At 36.6% G+C, this 17,819-nt stretch overlaps 1 protein-coding gene across 2 annotated transcripts in view; it reads right to left on the bottom strand.

The window, feature by feature from the left end:
• LOC145688069 (uncharacterized) overlaps window positions 1–17,819 on the bottom strand; it is a 118,046-nt gene that overhangs the window by 49,939 nt on the left and 50,288 nt on the right. For both annotated transcript variants that reach the window (XM_081761783.1, XM_081761782.1), the window contains exons 8-10: window positions 11,312–11,488; window positions 6,785–6,915; window positions 2,413–2,549 (exon numbers count right to left, since the gene is read on the bottom strand). In XM_081761783.1, the coding sequence (XP_081617909.1) occupies window positions 2,413–2,549; window positions 6,785–6,915; window positions 11,312–11,488 (445 nt within the window). The remainder of the gene's footprint in view (window positions 1–2,412; window positions 2,550–6,784; window positions 6,916–11,311; window positions 11,489–17,819) is intronic.

Below are 17,819 nucleotides of genomic sequence, written 5' to 3' on the forward strand. Positions count from 1 at the left end.
TAAACTATACAAGTTTTGGTCACATCAGTACACTTCCACATGAGCACCCTTGGTAGCACGTAGCACATCTAGGCGATATTCAATTTCCATCCACACATTAGCCAACATCACTGGAGGGATCGATGCAACAACTGTGGTTATTCGTTGCTGCAGGGTTTCAAGATCTGGTACACGTGTTCGGTAGACCTCATCCTTGACATAACCCCATAAAAAGAAGTCTAATGGGGTTATGCCAGGAGAGCGTGGAGGCCAAGCTGTTGGTCCATCACGACCAATCCATCGCCCAGGAAATGTCCTATCGAGATAGGCACGGACGTCCAAACCCCAATGAGGTGGTGCACCGTCTTGCTGAAAAACGACATCGGGGCGATACTGAAGCAGCTGAGCAACAGCATACAGCTGCAACATATCCAGGTACACTGCAGATGTGATGGTATCCTCAGCGAAAAAGAATGGCCCGATAATTCGATCGTGCAATAACGCGCACCAAACATTCACCTTTGGACTGCCTCTGGTGAACTCCCTGACCTCACTGGGGGATTCTGAACCCCAAATGCGTACATTATGACGATTCACTACTCCACTGACAAAGAATGTCGCTTCGTCGGAAAAGGCAATTCGTCTGAGATAACCATTATCGTCCTCAATACGTGATAGCATTTCGACCGCAAAGTCATATCGACGTGCACCGTCGTCGGGCAACAAGGCCTGAACGAGTTGCACTTTGTAAGCACGAAACAACAAACGACACAGACAAAAACTTTTATAGTTTATAAACAATTCAACACCAATTTCATATTTCTATCTTATTTCTAGCCTGAGTTATCAATTTCTGTAATCAGGGAAGGATTTCTCGGACACCCTGTATATTCACAAACATTTGTCAAATGACTAAATAATACCCAATTCGCGTGTTTCAATAGCACAGTTTGAGAATTAAAAAGCAATCCTAAGACTTTTCTAACAAGGATTATACATCAAGAGATAGTATTTGTTTATCTTTTATTTTCTTCCTTAATGAGCTTCTCTATTACAGGACCTTGTCTTCCAATACCTAACGGTAGTATAATCATTTACTTCTGATTAAAAAAAGTACATTTTAAGCCACGCTATAGGACCTATATTTCATAAAATTTTTCATAACTTTTAACGTTTTTTTTTTCTTTCTTTCTTTACATGTATTTCCGATTTAATATGACATGATTAGAAAAATACATGTATTATAGAAAAGGAGGCATAACACAACCACTGTTCCTTTATCACTGTCTTTGGAACAAGATATCGAATTTGGAAACAACTCCCGAAATATTTTATCATCAACTCAGCTCAGCAATCTCTCGATTGATTTGATGTAGCTTTCCACCTTTTTCTATCCTGAGCCAGACTTTTCATTTCTTTGTAGCTTTCCTTCCCTATATTTTGTATTATTTGGTCCGTATATTTAAACCGTGGTCTTTCCCTAGGTGTTTTTCCATCTGTGACTCTCTCCATAGCTGCTAACGAGATTCCATCATGTCTCATAATGTGTCCAATAATCCAATCTGGCCTTTTCGAAATATTCTGCAGTGTATATATATATATATATTGTAAAATTTTCAATACGGCAGGGGACATGGTGGTTCAGCAGTAGAGTGCTTACTTCTGATAAATGGGGCCCCTGGTTGGATTCTCAGGAAAATAGATTTGTGGGGACAACACTGTGTCTGTGGTTTTTCTCAGGTACTTCCGTTTCCTTCCACATTCTCATTCCACCAATTCTTCCATCATCATTTACTTACCTTAATCATCAGTCTTCCTTAGCCTAAAGGACATAATCGTGGCAACTGAAGGATTTAAATTAGCCAACTTATTTCGAAATTACTGCTAATAGTATTTATAGTGTTGACGCGGCTGTTCTTTATATTCTACAATCAAAAAAATATTTAGTCGGTTGAAATACAGAACATAAGACTAGTAAGTTTCTCTATTGCGCAAAAAGTCGCCCTTCACTGATTTTAGCAAATATTTAGATACCTACACACTGCATTTACACCATAACTAACCAACAATTTCGTCATTTACTTTCTTATGGTTTAAATTAACTTTTAATAACAGTTTTGTTCTAAGTATTTTTGTTCTAAATAGAAAGTACAGATTTTTCTCTCTCGAATCTCCAAATTTGATACGCTGTAAGTCGGAAACCAAGTGTTTTCAACAGGGAAATATTTGACAAGTGTACTAAGCAGATAAATCTATCACTATGCTAAATTCTAAGATCGGACGAGCTCATCTAAAAACATATTTTATATATTTGAAAATACAAAAATTAAACGAAGAAGGAAGATGTAAGTATTTTTTATTAATAATTCAAAGAATAATTATCGTTATTCGCAACATAATTAAATTAACTTATTACTTGTATTTGTAGCTTACCGAGTTCTATATATCCAGAACATGGAAAAAAGTCTGACGATGCACAATGTTCTTTCACCATTCGTTCATTCAGCGTATTCCCAACATATATCTTCCCGTTATCAGTCTTGATCTCTTCAGCCAGAAGTACCGGGAAGCTGTAAGAACGAAGTATTAAGAGTACTATTAGTACTGAAGGACAATTATTGCCTTTCTTGTTATAATAATAATAATAAAAAAAAATGATAAAGCAGAATCTTGTCTGGGCGTCACTACTGTGAACATAGAATTCACATGAGCTATTTAACAAAAACATATGACCAACATCTAAGTATTATCCGTGTTTAAACACCAGGATCAAATCTTTTGAATTTTGTGTATTTTATACAAAGGAATTCAGTTTCCCATCTTTAAGTTCCCTTTTTAACCGACTTGAAAAAAGGTTCTCAATTAGACAGGTTTATATATACGCAGGGTGTCCCAGAATAAGTGGAAAGTAAGGCGAGAGGCGATTTCTTAAGGCCAATATATGAAACATGTTTCTGAGAAATATACGTGAAAAGCTCACAGTCTGCCCACTAGATGACTATGAAAATGTTGAACTATGGACAACAAAAGAAAACACAAGGACGTTATTGGTATCATTTAATGGAACACATCACAGTATCACTACAACAGATGTTCAAAGTGTTGACCGTTGGCCTGGAAATAGGCACAGATACGACACTGCATGAAGTTTCGCACATGGTCAAAAATACCAGGCATATGAATGCCGCTTGAATGCTTTCATAATGTAAGGTCGGCAGGTCACAGACTGGTGTCTTGTACAGAAGAGGAATTCACATGTTCTTACAGATAATAGTCGAGGGGGTTCACGTCAGACGAGCGAGGTGGGCACGCAACGTCCAATCCACCTCTTGCGGAAGTTCATATCCAGGACGCCTCATGTTTGTGTAGAGCGGTGTGAGGGATGAACCTCGGAGTGGGAGGCCGACCGTTTTGGTGAATGTTGTTTATAGAGTACTATTGGTAGATCCAACAATTCACACGCAACAATATTTTGTACTTGATAAGATATTATTCACGGACCAGACCTGATTTCATTTTACAGGTCATTAAGTCCCAGAACACTAGATACTGGTGCACTAAAAACCCGCATCTCTTACACGAGACTCCCCGTGTGCTGTGTCCCATTCGCGAATTATTTATTTTTTTTTTTTAATTTTTTTTAAAGTAAACTCAGTTGTGTATCAGGACATGATTTAGCAGTTCATAGCGCTTTTGGAAGTTGGTGTACAAGATGATGGCTGCAACAAGGTGTTGCAACATGAAACACAATAAGATGAAACAGTGGCTAGCAAGATCACCCGATTTGACACCTTCAGTCTTCTTTTGGTGGGGTTATTTAAAAGGGAAAGCCTAAGAAAATAATTCCATCGATTCGGAAACACCGAAAGAAATCACCCAGCAATTGGTGTACCTATTCTGTGTAGCACGAAACATGTGTCGTCGTATCCAGTGGTGAATCCTACAAAAAGGTCGACGGACATCTTCAGCATCTGCTGTGGTATGTTAACATTACCCAGAGGTCTACTGAGAGTGCCAATATCACCAGCACATCAGTATGTAAGTCTGTTTCACCTGTAGAATTTCTTAAAGTTCAGGTTTGAGGACTTTTCGATCGGTCTATGCAAAATAATTATTCAATGGTAAATCGGTTCCCATTATATGCAGATACATGTATAGAATTCCACTGACATAGCCAATTGACAGCTGCTTCCTGGATATTTAAATCAACCGAATCAAAACTCACAGCTTTGCGTATAGTGTTATAGTAATTCTCAAATTGATCTCAGGGAGAATCAACGGAATTCTATCCATAGTCATAAAATGGAAATTAGAGATATCAGTAAAATAATTCTCGTATATCTGAATTAGGAACATTGAGTTAAGTTGATTGATACAGTGCTAATCCATATTTCAAGTTACAACTGTTACTATACTTGTCATACTGACTACGAATTTAATATTTTTATCTTTCTGATTCAATTGGAAATGGAAAATAAGATAAAATTGTATGGTGGATCTCTCGCGAGTATCCTCTTATGTGATAAAACAGAGAAATGATAAAAGTAACTTAACTACACTACTCCACAAAACTTAAGCAACCCGAAAGAACGTGGGATAAGTGACATGTGAAGCCCATTAAACACTGGCAGGAGGCACGTACATACAAAGAGACGCACAGGCAAAGGAAGGGCCTGCTATAGCGCGCGTGTAGCACCGTCGCAACCCCTGTAAACTGATTTTGCCACGAAGCGTATACAACAGCCGAGTTGTGTCCGAGGTTGCAAGCAGTGAGTTGGTGATTCCTATGTGGGATATCAGCATAGACACCTTGCAATTCCTCTTAGACGACATTTGAGTAAAGCTTACTGCGGGCGAATAATTGGGCGATTGGAACTAGGCCGATTCCAAGTGGCCGTGGCGCAGGGATTCAATGTAAACAAAAGCGTCATGTCAAGACTCTGGAGTCGCTTCCAAATTGACGTACAGTCAGTACACGTCATGGAGGATGCCGTCCGAGGAAGACGTCGACCGCCGATGACTGCTTCCTCACAATTGCTGCCAGGCGTGACCGTCAAGCGTCATGCTCTCAACTGGAAAATGATATGTTTCAGGAGACGGGACAACGTGTTAGTCGTGAAACTGTTCGTCGTCGGCTCAATACAGCAGGACTGTATGCCAGGAGGCCTGTGCTGTGTGCATCATTGAAACGTGCGCGTTATACATGGTGCTAGAAACATATTGTATGGGGGGGGGGACACCAGTGGGCGCGCATTATGTTCTCCGATGAGTGTCGATATAGCCTGTCATCTCATTCTGGTCACAGACGCACAGCATTAGCGTGGGGAGTCAGGAACATGCTGTTACCCAAACTTCATTACTGAACGGCCATCCTTTGGCGGTGCTTCCATCATGGTGTGGATGGAATCATGCTGGATTGGAAAACGGGCCTCCATATTGTGGAACATGGCTCTTTAACGGCACAACGGTATCGGAATGAAGTTCTCCATACACATGTGTGCAATTTTCGCGGACCCTTTGGTCCGAACTTCCTGTTTATGGATGACAGTGACCGTCCACGCCATGCACATCTGGTGTCCGAGTATCTGGGGAGTAAAGACAGATGCGCATTGCTCTTGGGCGGCGAATAGCGTAGCGCAATCCACCACCATGTACTCTTCCTGAACTGCGAACAGCTCTCCTCGAGGAGAGGCACCATCTCCCGTAAGACGTGATCAATACTCCAATTTGCAGCATTGAGTCCAGATATCGTGCCTGTGCATCTGTTCGTGGTGGTCACACGTCATATTGACTGCCTATGCCCTTGCACAGTCCAGCTTTACAGGTCGAGGTATCGTGATTCTGAACTTTCTGGTCACTCGACACATCAAAACTGTATTGCTGTCCTTCATTTGTGTTCTATTGTGCATTTGTACCGTCTTTCTGTTGATTATACTTTGTGCAGTGATCTTGTCGTTTTATTTTCTGCTAGTTCCTTCGGGTTGTTTAAGTTTTGTGGAGCAGTGTAGAATGACATGATTGATAAAATGGAATAAAACAGAAATAGTATATTAGCGAAAAATCCAATGGAAGTCACATGCCACAAAGTTATTTTTACCGAAATAATAATTCACCTGCCGAAGCATATATGACTATTATTCGATAGTGTATATACGAGATCTGTGGGGAAAGTATCCGACCGTGGTCCTGGAAAACCAATACACTCGTCTGAAGTTTTCTTTGTCCTAATCCCCTTCAAACTAATTCCATCCTGCTTCCACCACCGAGTTGGTAGCCTTTTGATTTTTGCGAAAAGGCAAAAGTCTTACGAGGGTAGGGAGCTTGACGAAACATCAAAATCTTGTGCTGTGCTTAAAAGGACAACATGAGCTGAATGAATGAGAGCCTCACGTAGACAACGGGAAATGTTTGAAGAGAAATCCTTTGTATTTGTATGTCCTTCCTGTACGTACTTAAGTTGCACAGTTCCTCGGCAGTCGAAGAATACAATCAACATTGGTTTGATTTTGCTACGCTCCTGAGGATCTCTGGATCTTTGCGAACTTAGTCAAGCATTGGGGAGGTCAGATGTATCCACGGAGTCGATTGTTACTTCATTCTCACGTACTATCCGTACACCCATATCTTTACCATTTTAGCCGCGCCGAAAGTACTAAGTACCACCAGTTGAACTAAAAGTTAAATTTCCAAATATCTATACCATATGCTTATTCAGCCTCTGAATAAAGTCAAAAGTCTCCCCAGTAACAGCAGTATGTTCAAGAAAGAAAATATATAAATAAATAAATAAAATAATAAAACATACCTTTCTTCCTCCCAGATAAAGTCATCTATAGCAACAATACTAAATACTCGACTGCCTGGTCTGCCTATGAAATTTAGGAACAACATTTTTTCTTCATCTGTCCAGCCAGCTGGACCTCTAGTTGGGCTACACTGTAATAAAAACAGTAGTACATAACTATCTTCTTGTTATAATACTTGAATAATCAAATCACATTCAATACACAAATATACGAATAACTATTCTCAACTATCTCACATCTTTGAATATTGATTAATAACTTAAAGACAATTAAGATCAAAAATGTAGAAAGTAGACCAAGTACTGTTTACAAAATGCTATTACTTGAATTACTAAGTGTGTTCAAGATATTTTGTGTAGCGTATAAATTCGAATGTCCAATAATTATGACGTCATAAACTACACACCAAAATTTCTGCTCCATAACAAGAGGTTTGTAAACGGTTAGCTTATTTATTAGCTTTTTGTAGATATTCTACATTTTTTTATATTTTTCTTTAAGTTATTCAACAAAGTTGTGGTGAGATTAGCGAAGACTGACTGATAAAAGAGTTTAACCTCCCGTTCAACATTGAGGCTATACAGGGTGTTACAGGAAAGTGTCACGATATTTGGGAACAGTCTCCTCGCATCAAAATAAGAAACAAAAGTTTATATGAACCTGTATTCAAAAGCGGCTAGTTTCGGATTTACAGGGTACCGAAAACGTGAAGGTCTCATAGTAGTGGAGCTATGAACTTACCATGTTTTTGGCACCCTGTAACTCCGAAACTATCCACTTATGAGTACAGGTCCATGTGAACTTTCTTCTTGTTTTCTTATTTTGATGTGAGAAATGTATTTCCAAAATACTGTGACAAATTTTTGTAACACCCTGTATAAGACGTGGACCTACAGTTTAACGTGGGATCCGAACCCCATGATATCCCATCGGAAAGAACTTAGCGAGAGCCTTAATACAAGAAATTAAGGCAGACGCTAAATTTAACAGAAAATATGGATAAAAATGGACATCTGTGGCTGAACATCACTAAGATGAAACACCACGTATATTCAAGTCTAATTAAGTATTTTGGTGTTTCTTAGTCGCCACTAGGAAGGGAGGAGAGAGAGAGAGAGAGAGAGAGAGAGAGAAACTGGGTGGGTATTATGAAATATTTGAAGTTACATTTAAAAGTATTTTCCCTCTAATGAAATTGTATCAAAAATTTCTTAGTGGGCTGACCAATTAAAGTATAATTAAAATCTGCAGTTTTACGTTCCGCGATTATGCTATTTAGACTAAAGCTGACAGATGATGAATAAAGTAGTAGGGAAGTGGAAGAAAATCAACATGGAGCAACAAGTCAGTTTTTTTTTCTTCTTTCTTTTTTCAGAAGTGTAAAGAAGAGAAGATTATACCTAGAAGTATGAGAATCCAAACGAAGTACATAAAGGGGCGATCACAGAGGTTAAAGACACTTGTAAAGAGGACAGAATTGAAAAATGTGAGGAGCATGATAGTTGGTTTGAAGAAGAGTATTAAAGTGAGTAGAAAATTTACTAGTAAAATGTTTGGATTTAGCATCAATATTTGTGAGGGACTGGTTAGTAAAATATTTGAAACAATGGGAAGTGTTTTTCAGTAGCAAAGTAGAGCAGAGACTAAAAAAGCAGTTAATGACATTGGGGATTAGTGATACTAAGAAAAATGAAAGAGTAGTGGTGATAAAGGACATATATATGTATCAGTAGAGAAGTTTTCTCTCTTTAGGGTGCAAGTTTAAAGTGAAGGAAAAGGAGACAAGGGTTGATGACATGGTGTATTCTATAGAGGAAGCATTGATGGAGGTTAAAGAAGAAGAAACCAGAGACAGATTGAGAAGGAAGGCGATTTCGTTGGTAAAGAAGGAATTCCACAGAAGAACTACGAATTTAACGGAAGAAGAAAGAAGAGGTTACGAGAGGATTAAGAAAAGGAAAGACGTAATAAGTAATAGTAGAGAGAGCTGATAAAGGAGGGCCAACAGCGGTCATGGATAAAGGGTGGTATAATGACAAGATTAAAGAGTTAAAAGATGGTCAGTATAAGTTAGTGGATAAGAAGAAAGAAGAGATTATACAAGAAATAAAGGAAGAAAGTAAGAAAAAGGGACTCAAAAAGTGGGTAAATGAAGAAAGGAGAATACCAGTATTAAAAGGTTTTCCAAAGGTTCATAAAAAGGAAGTGAAATTAAGACAAGTGATGGATTGTAAGAATAATTATTTTGAACCCTTGGAGAGTGAATTAAAACCAGTGTTAGACTGGTGAGAGACAGGCAGGACTCGTTGGCATTCAAAGATTACAGTGAGGGAATTTACTGCATAACTAATGCTGTAATTGAAAATAATTTCATATTATTTAATCTGGATGTCAAAGCTATGTTCCCGAGTTCAAAGAGGGGTGCCATATTGAATGTTATTAAGGGGGGCATGAGGGAAGAAGGTATGAAAAATTGGAAATGGGAGAAAGTAAGAAAAGCTCTCAACTTGTCATGGGATTTTAGTTTTTGTAAAGTGAAGAGTGACATATACAGAATTAAGGGAGGTTTGAGTATAGGGTCTAAGATAAGCCCTGTGTTATCAGACATTATTACGAATGTATGGGGGAAGAAGGTGATGGAGAAGGTTGTGTAGATATGTTGATGACTGTTTTGGGATATGGGAAGGGTATAAAGTTGTTGTTGGATTTTATAAATAGCATTGAGGATAAGGAAAAAGGTATAGAGTATGAGCTTGAGATAGAGAAAGAAGGTAGTCATTGCTATCTGGATATTTTGATGAGTAAAGAAGGGAGAAGAATTAGAACACAATGGAACCAGAAAAAATGCAATGTGGATATTTATTGTAATAAGAAAAGTAATGTGGACAAAAGCACAAAATTTAATTTTATAATAAATATGATGACAAGAATTACCAACATTAGTAAAAAATGTAGTTTGAAAAACAGTTATATGAGAATGGGTACAGTAGAAGGGATATTTTTAAAGCTGCTGTGGGTTCCAGGAAAGATGAAGAAGGAGAGAAAGATAAAGGGGTAATATCGAAAGGTATTATTGGATTAGGGGAGGAGACAGAAGTTCTTAAAAAGATGTGAAGAAAGCAGGGTGTGAGTGTGTACAGAAAGGGTAGTAGGAAGTTGTTAAGAGTTAGTAAGAAGTAAAGGAGGAGATAGAAAGGAAGAGGAGGAGAAAGGTGTTATATATTGTATAACATGTCTAGATTGTGATATGAAATATATTGGAGAAATGAGTAAATTGTTGAATGAAAGAATTAAACAACGTAAGAGTGATGTAAAATATAGTAGAGAAAGTAATGCTATATTCAAACATGTCAAGGAAAAAGGGCATAAGGTGGACTAGAAGAAAGTTATTGTGATAGAATATGAAGAAAGTATATTGCCTAGGAAATGGAAGGAGGCATGGCGGATGAAAAAGAAGGAGATTAGTAAAAATGAAATGAAATCTCTAAGTTTAACGTCCCATGGTTATGCCGGTTAGGCTAAAGGAGACGGTGATAATGAGAAATGACTAAAAATGGTGGAATGGTGAAAGTGGGAGGAAACGGGAGAACCCCGAGAAAACCCACGAACACGGTGTTTGTCCACCACAAAGTCCACACGGCGCGAGCTGGGATCGAACCAGGGACCCCAAGCACCGGAGGTGAACGCTCTACCACTGAGCCACCGCGCCCCCAAGGAGATAAGTACTTAATGAACTGGAGTAAAGGCTTGAGTATTAATAAAGAATGAAAACGCTTATTGATAAAAACAGGGAATTGTATGTTAATGCTGCTTCATAATGTTTTTCTTCTTATTTTGAGATGTTCTCTCATTGGTCGAGTCGTCATAGATTTGGGCGTCTATGATTGGCTAGTTGTTCCAACCAACGAGGGAGCAGATAGGTTTTTGGTTCAAGTATATTAGTATGTTTGCATTGTATACAGATTTAGTGTATGTCTGATGAGGATCTTGGTTACAAGATCGAAACGTAACATGTAAAGTGTTTATTTTTATGAATAGTACCGTCTTGTTCAGCAGTTCAATGTTCTATTTCTAAAATTCGTCCATAAAGCATTCGAAAAAAAAAAAAGGTGATTTGGGAATTTGCTGCCCATGGGTGCACCAGTGTTTCATTTAAAAAAAAAAAAAAAAGAAAAAAAGAAAAAAAAACGGGGGAGGAGCACATACTATTTTCACACGGTACTATTCTATTTATTATTATATTATAGACGTATTATTTTGGTCTCCTCCAGGAGCGGCACTCTCACAGCTCCGGGAGGGGGGAGGGGGAGAGACATTATCCCTCAAAACATCGAAGAAACACTGGGGTGTACACCGATGAATAAATGTTCTTTTATCGCAACAAAAGTTTTCGTAATTACTTCGTAACAGAAGCAATAATTACATATTTGATATACAGCTCTAAATCACGTATGTTTCACTGGAGCGACAGAATGTTTTGTCCAACACTGCACTATAAAAATGTAAGTAAAATGTGAGCTACTTACACGAGCCAGCTTACACCTGATAGCCATGGGGTTAAGAACTGTACCATACTCCGTCAGAGGTCTTAACTCATTTGGACGAACAATCGAACTAAATCCAAAATCTACAAATCGTACAGTGCACACTGCAATATTCTTGAATTCAATTTGCTCGATATCTTCTCGTTGGGGATCAGTCTTCTACAAGAGAAACGAAAATGTTATCATTGTAAAGATGCAACAAATATAATGGCGAAACGCATATAAAAGCTGCTTACAAAATAAAGTGTTCATTTAAAAAAAAAAAAATATTTTCAGACAAGAATACAAGAAAATATTTGAAACGATAAATGTGTAGAAGATATCAAACATGGTACGTGACTACCTATTACAGTTTATATACCAGGTTATTATAAATAAAGTATCGCTGTTCAGAGAACTCTGGAGACGTAATCACTTGACAGAACGCAACGAAACTTGGCAGGAGTATATTTGGGAACATGCAGAAGCGATCGGCGTAGAAATCAAAATTAGTTACAATTTTCGCCAGCAGAGGTAACTGTGGCGCTGTACAACGCTAAGTAACCGCAGTGTGGAAGAAAAACGACACTAGGGATGCTAAATGATAAGAAAGGTTTTGATTACTTCTCCATGTGCTTACTCACGTCTGCATGTGTTTTAGGGATACGGGTTTGAACGCCACTATGTGCCAGAAGTGAATTGATGGTGATCCGATGTTTGCTTATTTTCTTTCATACTCTTTGCCTTCTGATCAAGAGGTCCCGGGTTCGATTTCCGGTGAAGACACACGCGAATTAGATCCCATGTTAACCTGTAGGTCCCGTCCTTAGAACGTCATCACCATCTCATACGGTACCATGGATTCCCTTGCCCAGAAACCTTCACGTCAAAAACTTGCTTCTGGGCAGAACCCCACAACACCATCATCGCCTGTAACACATCACTACACCACGGGTTATTAATGGGAGTACAAATCAATGCCACGTGTCGCACAGAGGCATAATTACGGCCTTTCTTTCACTGAATATCAATATAATTTGTCTTCCATGCCACACTTACCGTACTTAACACTGAACAGAAACACAGTAACTTCTGGAGGCGAGATTTAACACTAATATTTTCCTGGAATTTTGGGGGGAGCTTGCAGTTTATTAGCGCAGGAAAGACTAACATTTAACTTCGATTTTGAAATCCAAGAATTTTAAAGGGACGTTCCAGCTCAAAAGCCCCCTCCCCCGTAAATCCACCACTGACCACAGAGTATTAACAGCGTTGGTAATCAATGCCATGAGATCCACAGGAGAGGTAATTACAGCCTTTGTTATCATTTAGCATCATTAGTATCGTCTTTCTTCCACGCTGCACTTACTTAGAGTTGTACAGCGCCATAATTACCTCTAGTGGCGAAAATTTGAACTAATTTTATTTCCCACACCAATTGCTTCTGCATGTTCCCAAATATATTCCTACCAAGTTTAGTTGCATTCTGTCGAGTGGTTACGTCTCCAGAGTCCTCCGAATAGCGATACTTATTTTATAATAACCTTGTATGTTATGTTGAGAAATAGCGGAAACAATCCACATATTTCATTCTACATCATTTTCATGCACACACAATTGGAAGAAGTATTCTTTAACAATGGGCAATATACCGACAATAAATCAATAAGTACCATTTCATTAATAGTATTTTCCATGTCATAATAGAGACATTTACTATTGCTAGCTAAAATTTTATTTTTAAATAGATTCCAGAAGTTCTCAGGTTACAGGTCTGTGAAGAAAGTTAGTTTGGTTTGACGTTTGGACACGGAATTGTCTATTTGTTGTAAATATTTAAGCTTTTAATTCAACATGGATAAGCTTTAAACTTCAACATGGATAGTGTGATATACGCCTGATACTTGATGCAACCCGCTATTCATTTTTTTTTTCTATCACATTTTGACCACGAACAAACAAACCAGAGAATTTTATGACTGCACATGAATAAGGATATTGTTTCTTTTGACTTCCGAAATATATTGTAAAAATGTGAAAAAGTGACTGACGGATCATAATGGATACCTACGATGAGTATAAGTATTTATTTCTTTTGTATGAACTTACAAGTATGAGGAATGTTCTCAAGTAAGTGTAACATGCGTCATATGTACTGTACAAAAATTTACATGAGTAAAATAAAGTAAAATTACCTTGTAATGATATTTACGTACTCCTCAATCGTATAACAAGAATTTTCTAATAGAAATGATTTTAACTTTTGTCTAAACCTTTTCATATTTTCTTCATACTTTATATCAATAAGCAACATGTACAACTTAACACCACCATAACTTACACTTTTTTGATACATTGCTGAGCGGTGATTACACAAATGAAAATCATTCTTATTTCGCTTATTATGATTATGTACATCCTTATTTGTTACAAATTCCGATGAGTGTTCTTTCAAATACAAAAAGAGACGATACAAATATAAACTATACAGTGGAAGTATATTAACCTCCTTAAAGAAATGTCTACAAGAAAAAGTCGGCTTCTTATCACAAAGTATTCTTATGGCTTTCTTCTGAATTTTGAAAACATTAAATCTCTGACTTGAATTTCCCCAGAACATGATACCATATTGCAAGATAGAGTTAAAACACGAATGGTACAGGGTTTTAGCTAATTTTAAATTTACCTTCTTTCTAATAATCCTTAGTGCGTAACATATTTTATTTAATTTATTAATAACTGACTCTATATGAAATTCCCATGTCAGGTTATGATCTATAGTAAGACCTAAAAACGAACAGTGTGTTGTATAGTTAATTATATTTTGGTTCAGATACATGTTAGGGTATATAGGTTTACTGCACTTGTTATGAATTTAGAGCAATGGATTTTTCAACATTAACAAAAAGATTATTATCCTTCATCCAAAGAGATACTTCATTTAGTGTTTGCCTAGCATTCTATTCCAACAATTTTTCATTTTTTCCACTCACTAGCAGAGTGGTATCGTCAGCGAAAAGGGTAACATCTGCCGAAGATGTGCTTTTTTCAAAATCATTAATATATATAAAAGGAAGACCAAAGGCCCTAGAATAGATCATATAATTCATCTGATAAATAGTTTTCTACAATGTTATTATTCTTATGCGTTATTTCTACAACCTGCCTACGATTTTTTTAAGTACGAACCAAACCAGTCCCTTGCTTTACCACGTATTCCACAGTTCTTCAGTTTGTTCAAAAGTAAACTGTGTTGCACTGTGTCGAAAGCTTTAGACAAATCAAGAAAGATTCCTATACAGTTTTCTTTCTTATCTACAATATTTCTTACTTTCTCAATGAAATTAAATATTGCTGTGTTTGCAGATCGACCTTTAAGGAAGCCATGTTGTTTTGTTGAGATAACATTTTCTTTCAATAAAAAAATAATTACCCTGTTATACATAATTTTTCCAAAACTTTTCCAACGACAGGTAGGAGAGATATTGATCTGTAGTTATTTATGTTTTGTTTTCCACCTTTTTCAAACAAGGGCCTAACTTCTGTAATTTTTAACTTTTCTAGACACTCGCCATTTGTAAGTGATATATTTGCTAAATGACAAAGTGGCTTTCTCACCTGATGCAAACATCTTTTCAATAAATTATCTGAGATTTCATCAATTCCAGCTGTATTTTTGTTTCTGAGAGATTTTATTATAATTGCTATCTCATCTTCTGACACTGGCTGTAGAAAGATTGTTTTTTTTTTTTTTCACATTTATTTGAACTTTGTTTAAAATTATTTACAGTAACTACTTTTTTACATTTATTTACTTTATCACCATCCATAATTTTGCGACAACATTTATTTTAAAAAAATATTAAATATTTCTGCTTTTTCCCTTGGGTTTGTTACACTGTTCCCTTCATATATTATTGTATCTACATATGGTGTCTCTTTGTCACCATTTAGTTTTTCAATTATAATGTTCCACATGGTTTTAGTTTTATTCGATGCATGAGCAAGTTTAAGTTGGTAGTAGTTCTTTTTAGTCGTTCTAATTAGTTCCTTGTACCTTTTTTATATTGTTTATAGTAGGACTTTGCACAACCTGTTCTAAAAACCTTACTAAGTTTATGTAAATTTATGTTTGTAGCACTTGCTTTTAGTACTTCACGAGTAACCCATTGTCCCTTCTTCTGGGATTTTAACACGAGTTTCATTTTAGGAAAAGCTATATCAAAATAGTAAGCAAAAATTTTTATGAATTCATTATATATATCATTTGCGTTGTTTAATGAAAGTATACCTTCCCATGTTTCGTGACTAAGTAAATAATTGAAATAATTGATATTCTGATTACTGAATACCCTTGTAACTTTGAAAGTTCTTACACTTTTGAGTTACAGAGAAGCGTTTATCACATATTTCAGCAATCTGAGCTTCACGATCAGAAAATCCAGTACTAATCACTTGTGTCCTTGAGCTCAAGTGGTCAGAGTTTAGAATTATCTGATCTAGTGCTGATATACTGGTTAGAGTTACCCTTGTAAGTTTATTTATTAAATGTTTTAAATTAAACGTACCCAATAATGTTTTTATCTTTACATCAATATCTTTCAAAAAAATCCATATTTAGATCTCCTGCTACTACTGGACTGTATTTAGTACAACTATAATGTGAGAGTATTACTTCTAAGTTACGTACAAAAAATTCAACTTCACTATCCGGTGTCCTATATATACAGATTATTACAATTTTTTCCACTGGGAGCTCCAAAATACAACATTCAAATTTTTTTCATCGTTTATATGTTTAAACTTAGTGCATTCTTTAAATTTTAAGCTATGTTTTACAAAAATGCTTGAACCACCCCTTGTTTTCTTTTCTCGACAGAAACTATTTGCTAGCTTGAAATTTGGTAAATTTATAGTTGCTATATTGTTTTGTGAGCACCAATGTTCGTTTATACAAATAATATCTACATCTTTCAGAATTTCCGTCAACAAAATTTCCATCGATAATTGTTTCTTAATGGAAAACCCTTGTTTATTTTGACAAAAGATACGTAAGCCTACTTGCTGTGTTAAATTTACCCTTGAACTAAAAAAGAACTGCCCTCATTCATATTATTCTTGCTTTGAATTACTTCCCAAGGTATTGGCAAGTAAATTTTGGTGCCTAAGCATAACACATGTAAGTTGAAGTACAGTCCACATAGTTCGAGCTAGCTAACCAGCAGCATTAATATGAATATTGTGTGTCTGATTCCGGTAAAGACTAGGTGGCGTAATAGTAGTGCACTGGCACAGTATACCGAAGATCTGAGCCCGACTTGCATCTAAGATGTACATTATTACTCTAAATTTCGTCATATCGTAGTTTACTGACATGCCATCCTATTATCTTTTCTTGCACTTCCTCTTTCACTAGTACTTATCACCAGTAATCCGCAAAGGATCAGAAAACTCTACCAGTAGATTTCGTTCCAGAAATGTCTACATAATTTAAAGGAATTTCTGTCCGTTCATGTTACTTAGCCGAAGGAAGAAATGCTTTCTGTTCGGAGTTTCTCAAATTAAACGAATGTGTTCCATAATCGTTCCGTGTAACATCTGGAGTTTTCCTAGGAAGTGTCTACCCATGGTCAGGGGAATATTACTGTTGGTAAGTATAGAACAATAAACACCAACTTGAACAACACTGGCAAAAGTAGTGGAAGAATAGGGAATTTCTTATTTTATTATATATCATATGCATGTGTGTATGCTCTAGTATAGCTCTGAAAAACCTGGAGCAATTTCAACAAAACTTGGTAAATATATTATCTACAACCTAGAAAAGAATACTGTGTAAGACACCCAAGTACACCTAGGGTGAGTGGGAGAAGGTGACTTATAAATCTGCTTCTAAGGGGGAAAACGAAGACTATTTCTTTAATATTGAAATTTCCCTTTATTTATTCACAAAGTACCAAATATGAGGGTTTGCTTACGTTGGAGATGTGAAATTCGGTATATAAACTCCTAAATAAAAGTAAAGGAATACATATTTCAACATTTGCGAAAATTCCACTTCTAAAGTGAAAAAGAGGAAGAAAATCTATAATATTAACATTTTCCACTATTCATTCAAAAAATACTTAATGCACTATTGTACTTAATGGGAAGTCTATACTATTATATGAAAGAGTAAAAATGACTCCTCGTAGACGCCTAGGCCATGCTAATATCTAGAAACCTAAGATTTGAATAGATACCTACTTTTGTTACGAAAATAATAAACAAGAAAGACTTATTTTTTAAAATAAATAAGGAAGATAAAGGGGATTCAAGTGCTTTACCTAGAACAAAGTATCATATGATTCCCTGAATCTTTCAGGTTTACGTCTCACGGTTATGATGTGTAGGCTAAAAGAGACGTGATGATGAATATGAATGATAAAGTGCAATGAAGAAAATTGGAGGAAACGGGAAAACCTACACACACACGGTGTTTGTCACCACAAACCCAACTAGGCGCGAAGTA

The sequence above is a fragment of the Thermobia domestica genome, chromosome 6, assembly GCF_964235325.1.
Source record: "Thermobia domestica chromosome 6, izTheDome1.hap1.1, whole genome shotgun sequence".
NCBI lineage: Eukaryota > Metazoa > Arthropoda > Insecta > Zygentoma > Lepismatidae > Thermobia > Thermobia domestica.